The 6,111-nt window shown below is 43.2% G+C and overlaps 1 protein-coding gene across 1 annotated transcript in view; it reads right to left on the bottom strand.

Annotated features, from left to right (window-relative positions):
* Positions 1-6,111, bottom strand: part of LOC101649458 (inactive tyrosine-protein kinase transmembrane receptor ROR1) — a 343,582-nt gene that overhangs the window by 85,263 nt on the left and 252,208 nt on the right. Inside the window, exon 12 of the mRNA XM_045292145.1 lies at positions 3,485-3,533. Coding sequence (XP_045148080.1) covers positions 3,485-3,533 — 49 coding nt within the window. The remainder of the gene's footprint in view (positions 1-3,484; positions 3,534-6,111) is intronic.

The following is a 6,111-nucleotide window of genomic DNA, read 5'->3' on the forward strand; positions in this document are numbered from 1 at the left end:
GAGGGAGGGGAAAAATGAGGACCTAATGTCGGGGGTTTAAATGGAGAGAAAATGTTTTGAGAAACGATGTACAAATGCGCTTTACACAATTGATGTGTGTGTGGATTGGGATAACAGTTGTATGAGCCCCTAATAAAATGTTAAAAAACAAACAAAACAAAACAAACAAAAAAAATGTAACCTAATATATTTTAATTTCTACTGAAAGTGTATTAAAATCCAAATCCCATGCCAGGTTTATAAAGCCCCAAGTGATCTGGCCCCTGCCCACTTCCTTTACTTCATCACCTGCCCTCACTGACTCTTACTGTGCTGTGTTCCAGCTGCCCTGGCCTTTCCCCAACCCTCTACCACACCAAGCTCACAGCCAATTTAGGGTCTTTGTACTACTTATTCCTTCTGCATAGAATGCTCCTTTCTTAAACTTCACATGACAGATTGCCTATCATTTATCTCTCAGCTTAAATATCACCTCCTGAGAGAAATCCTTACTAATTACCATATTCAATTCTCCGTATACTTGTTTGATATTTTTCTTATTTACCCACTTTGGTGCTATCTTCCATAACCTCTCGTTCAAAAGTAAAAGAATGTATCCTTCTGCCGCACAACTCTGTCTCCTCGCATTTTGGGGGTGTGACACTTTCTAAGGAGCCACAATGAATAGGTGTTCTTTTTTTAAAATTTTAAATAATTTTATTGGGTGCTCTTTCATCTCTTATCACAATCCATACATTGATCCAGTGTGTCAAGCACATGTGCACATATGCCGCCATCATCATTTTCAAAGCATTCTCTTCCCACTTGAGTCCCTGATATCAGCTCCCCATGCCTTCCGCCTCCCTCCTCTGCCCTCCCTCATGAACCCTTGATAAATTATAGATGATTTTTTCCATATCTTACGTTGTTCTCCATCACCCCTCACCCACTTTTCCATTATGTGTACCCCTGGGAGGGTACACCCCTGTGATTGATTCCCCCTTGCTCCCCCCACCCTCCCCTAATCTTCCTGGTATTTCTACTCTCCTTGTTGGCAAATAGGTGCTTTCTTGCAAAAGGAAAAGTCAGTGTTTTGAACACACCCAGAGGCTCCTCAGGAGAAAGGTCTGGCAATCTGCTCCTATGAGGATTAAACCAGACCACTGCCATCTGGTGGATGCTAATGCATCACATTAGAATCGCAAGGGAGCCTTGGTGGTATAGCGGTTGTGTGGAGCAGCTAACCGCAAGGTCAGCCAGCCACTCCTCCAGGAGAAAGACAGGGCTTTCTACTCCCGAAAAGAGTTACAGTCTCGAAAACTCACGGGGCCTGTAATACCTTGTCCTGTAAGATTGCTATGAGTTAGCAGTGAGTTTGGTTTGGGGGCTCGCAGGGGTTCTCAGAGGAGTCTTGGTGGTGCTGTTGGGTCCATGCTGGGCTGTGAAGCACAAGGCTGGAAGTTCACACTCACCAGCTGCTCCATGAGAGAAAGATACGGTTGTCTACTTCTATCAAAGTGCATAGTGCTGGGAACTCTATATCGGGTCCCTATGAGTCCTGGTGGCATAGTGCTTTTGTGTCAGGCTGCTAACCTCAAGGTCAGCAGTTTGAAACCACCAGGCACTTCTCAGGAGAAAGAGGAGTCTTTTTACTCTCGGGGAAATTCTTCCCTGTCTTACAGGGTCTTGATGAGTCAGAAGTGACTTAAAGGCAGCGAGTTTTAGACGAGTCGGAGTGGACTTGATGGTGATGGCTTTCTTGAAGGCAGTTTCCAAGACTGCAAATCTTTACAGGAGCAGACAGCCTCATCTTTCTCCCACAGACTGGTGAATGAGTTCAAACTGCTGACCGTGTGGTTAATAGCATAACACCTTGCCCACTCTGTCACCAGGGCGCCCTCCTATAAGGATGAAAGTCTATACAATCCTATGAGGGATGTACTACTCTGCAAGATGGGGGGGGGGGTCACTAAAGAGTCTAAATCAACTATTAGGGCCTAATGATAATATCCCACTTCTGAAACCCAAACTATTGAACTACTCACCAACTGAAGGCAAATTGCTACCTAACTGTACTCATCTGTCATACAGGGCCAGTCAGGAAAGCCTGAGTGGAAGTATTACTTCAACACTAGTTAGTTGGCTATTTTCTATATCTCGTTGGCAGAGAAAATGTTCAACACAACCCTGTAGAACCCAGTGTCAGTGTGTAGGCCCGTTGTGTTGGTCTGGGTACACAGGAGAAACAAATCTATGGACACACATATGTGTATAAGAAAGAGATTTATATACAAGAGTCCGATATCAATCTATAAAGTCCTCTTCAGACTCACAAAACACACACAATGATGCCAAATGTAGAAGATCACAGACCAGTGGGTAGAAAGTCTTTGGATCCAGTGGCATTGGAAACATCTCAGCACTAGCAGGAGTCTCTGCATGGCTCTCTGCACACAGGGCTGCATCAGGGTGAGTCCATGTGTCTTGCATTTGCTGTCTCCCAGGGTGTGAGCAGAGAGAGAGAAGTGTCTCCTGCCTCCAAGGAGGAATTACTGGATTTCCCAGAATTCTTAGAAGGCCACGCCCACACAGAGGCCTCAATGGCTATGATCTGATTGACAAGCTAGACTCCACCCCTATACTCCTCATCCTCAAATTGACAAATGATTATATATCCATCACACCCATAGAATGTTTAAGTGTACAAGGCTGAATCGCAACCTTGTCGAGTTGTCTCTCAAATGGTGCAATGTCTTTTACCCACTTAGCATTATCTTCTATAATTTTATCTCCTAAATAACTTGGAATTTTGTAATCTATAATACTCAGTGTTTATGTTGCTTTATTTTTCATTGCAAAACAAAAATCCCTCACAACTCACTGCCATCGAGTGGACTCTGACTCACAGTGACCCTATGGGACAGAACTGAACTGTCCCTTTGGGTTTCCGAGGCTGTAAGTCTTGGAAGTGGATCGCCATGGCTTTCTCCGTCAGAGACACTAGCAGGTTTGAATGACTGCCTTCCACTACATAGCTAAACTCACAAAAACAAACTCACCGTCATCAAGATGATTCCGACTCATCGCAACCCTATAGGGCAGGGTAGAACTGGCTCTCTGGGTTTCTGAAACTGTATCTCTTTATGAAAGTGGAAAGCCTCATCTATCTCCCCAAAGTGGCTGGGGGTCTCAAACTGCCAACCTTGTGTTAACAACCCAACACATAGCCATGATGCCACCAGAGCTCCTGCCAGAGCATCTTAAATAGGCAGTTTAATATAGTCATATTCAATTTTAACATGATCGTTTAGGCAGGACTCAGTCATTTCAAAGTTTTCCTTTAAAACAACACTTTAAAAAGGTATTGTAAGGGGAAAAGAGATCTACTACCCTTTCTAGATATTGGAAAAAAGGAAAATCCAATGGTGATAAAAATATAAACAGTTTAAAGAAATAATCCTTCTGGCAAGTCAATGTACAAAGAAGTGTGTAAAGGAAAATTTACCTGACAAATTTCTGTGCTTCTTCAAATGGCTTAGGAATTTCATCTTTCACTGAAAAGAAAAAAATATGAAGAGATTCTGGTTACCATGGAAAATTGAATATATAGCTTTCCATGTTCTCTTTCCAAAGCTTCAATAAAATGGTAATACAATAATACAAATACGGTATAAAGCCTCAACCCCAAAAAAGACATTTCCCGCCTATGATAGAAACCAGATGTCAAATGGTAATTGTCTTAGCAGGTCATAGATATTTGAAACCTAACTGCACGACAAGGAGAAGTCCATAGGAAGCATGCTGATTCGCACTTCAGAACTTTGGGAAATAGTGAAAAGTTGGAAGTAACAGACACCTCTCACAACAGTGGTAGAACACAGACCCGGAGGACTTGTACCCTCACTGTATGTAACCCTGCGACTACCCCCGTACCCTATGCAGGATATTTAACCTCCCGAGGGACTGAGCCAAAGAGGGTCCAGGCTAGAGGACACTCACACAAAGCAGAGCGGGAGTACGATGAGGGACTGCAACAGGAGGGAGGTCAAATAAATCACGCCGAACACACAGCAGCCAGCCTCAGTCTCTTCCTGCCTGGGACAAGAGGGGAGGATCGACCACAAGACAATACACAAATCCATTGCCTTGAGTCAATTCTGACTCACCACAACCCTACAGACAGAGTAAAACTGCCCCCATAGAGTTTCCAAGGGAATAATCTTTAGAGGCAAGCTGTCATGTCTTTCTCTTGAAAATGGCTGTTGGGGTCAAACTTCCAACCTTGAGTTTGGCAGCCTAGCACATATCAAGTGTAAAACCGGGCTCCTTTCATAGGAAAACAAACAAACAACCCTCCCAGCCACCCAGTTGAATCTGACTCATAGGGACCCCATGAGACAGGGAGAGCTGCTCTGTGGGTTTCCTACATTCTAACTCTTCTTTTTCTTTTTTTTAGTAATTTGTTTATTTTTAAGAATTATACATATATTTCAATAGTTCAATCACATTCCTGAGAGGTGTGCAACCATCACTACAACCAGTTGCAGGACATTTCTCTTTCCTTGTACTCCTTGCTGTTAGCTCCCCATTCCCTGCCAGCCTCCTGTAGAGGTCCCTTTGAATCTAATTGATCCACTTTCTGTCTCTATAGTTTGCTTACAGACTGTAATTCTGGACAGGAATAGAAGGCTTTGTCTTTCTCCCAGGGAGCAGCTGGTACTTTCAACCACCAGCTAACCTAGCCGTTTGCAGCCCAGTGTAACCATTATGCTGCCGGGCTCCTTCAATGGAGGGTTAGGTTTACTTAAGAAAGTGGCTAGGTGCTTATGGATAACCCTGTAGTGGAGAAAACAGTCAATTGAACAGCCAATATTTTTACTTCCTTTCAGGCCCCCTCATATAAATGGACAGCCAAAGATCACTGGACAGTTGAGCAAAGCCAACATCATGAAAGACAAAACAGCAAGCCAAACAGATAAGCAGAAGGGGGAGTGGGAAGTAGAAACATACTTTTCTGGAACTGTCTAAAAAAAACAGTTAAAAAAACAGAGAGATATTATTTTCGAAAGAAGAAGATAAAGGCAAACATCCAAATCATAGGAGCTCTAGAAGAGACAACAGGGAAAACGGAAGGGTAAAAATTATTTTACAACATCAGATGAGAACAATTCCCAGAGCTGAAGTGTAGAGTTTGCAGTTTTAACAGTCTCTCTTACATGATGAACAAGGAAAACAAGAACAAAAACAAGCACAAAGGATCGTCGACAAAAAACGTCAGATCACTGGACATAATAGAAGATTCTAAAAGCTTCCAGAAAGGGGTGAATAGTTGGACATCTGAATGAGATCAGACGTTCCAAGACCAACATTAGAACCTAGAAGAAATTAAGAAAAAAAATTATCTTTACAATTCTGAAAACTAGTTACTTTCAAACTAAAATTCCATATTTGAACAAACTGTGACCATATGAAAGAGCACTTGGGGCACAGAGGGTTTGTATATGTCAGCTGCTAACCATAAATTTGGTCATTTGAACTGCCAGCGACTTTAGGGGAAAAGATAAGACTTTCTGCTCCTATAGATTTACTGAGCCTTGGTGGTGCTGACCAGTAAGCCTCGGGCTAGCAACTCAGTGGGAGGATGTTCAGGGTATCTGCACCTGGAAAGATTTACCGCCTCCGAAATCCTATATAGGGGCACGGCGGGTCTGAATCAGCTTCATGGCAGTAGGGATTTTTATGACCATAAGAGAGAGTAGACTAAAGACAGTGTTAACACCAAGTCATAAAAGACACACGAAGTACCCTTGAACCCATTCGTAAGTGCTCCTAAAAGATATGCCACCATGCAGTGAAGCAGCCACCAACAAAGAGGGCAGGCTACAGACCCGACAGCTGTCACTCCAGAATTGAATGGCACGCCTGCCCTCAAGCCCTTTCTGACTCACCGTGACCCACCAGGAGAGTAGGACTTCCCCTGTGGTTCCCGAGAACGTGAGTCTTTTCTGTTGTGGTGGTTGTTGTTTTAATCATTTTACTGGGGGCTTGTACAACTCCTATCACAATCCACCCATCCATCCATTGTGTCCAGCACATTTGTACATTGTTGCCATCATCATCATTTTCAAAACA

This window comes from Echinops telfairi, unplaced genomic scaffold (assembly GCF_000313985.2).
Source record: "Echinops telfairi isolate 266 unplaced genomic scaffold, ASM31398v2 ScPeMD7_443;HRSCAF=831, whole genome shotgun sequence".
Classification (NCBI taxonomy): domain Eukaryota; kingdom Metazoa; phylum Chordata; class Mammalia; order Afrosoricida; family Tenrecidae; genus Echinops; species Echinops telfairi.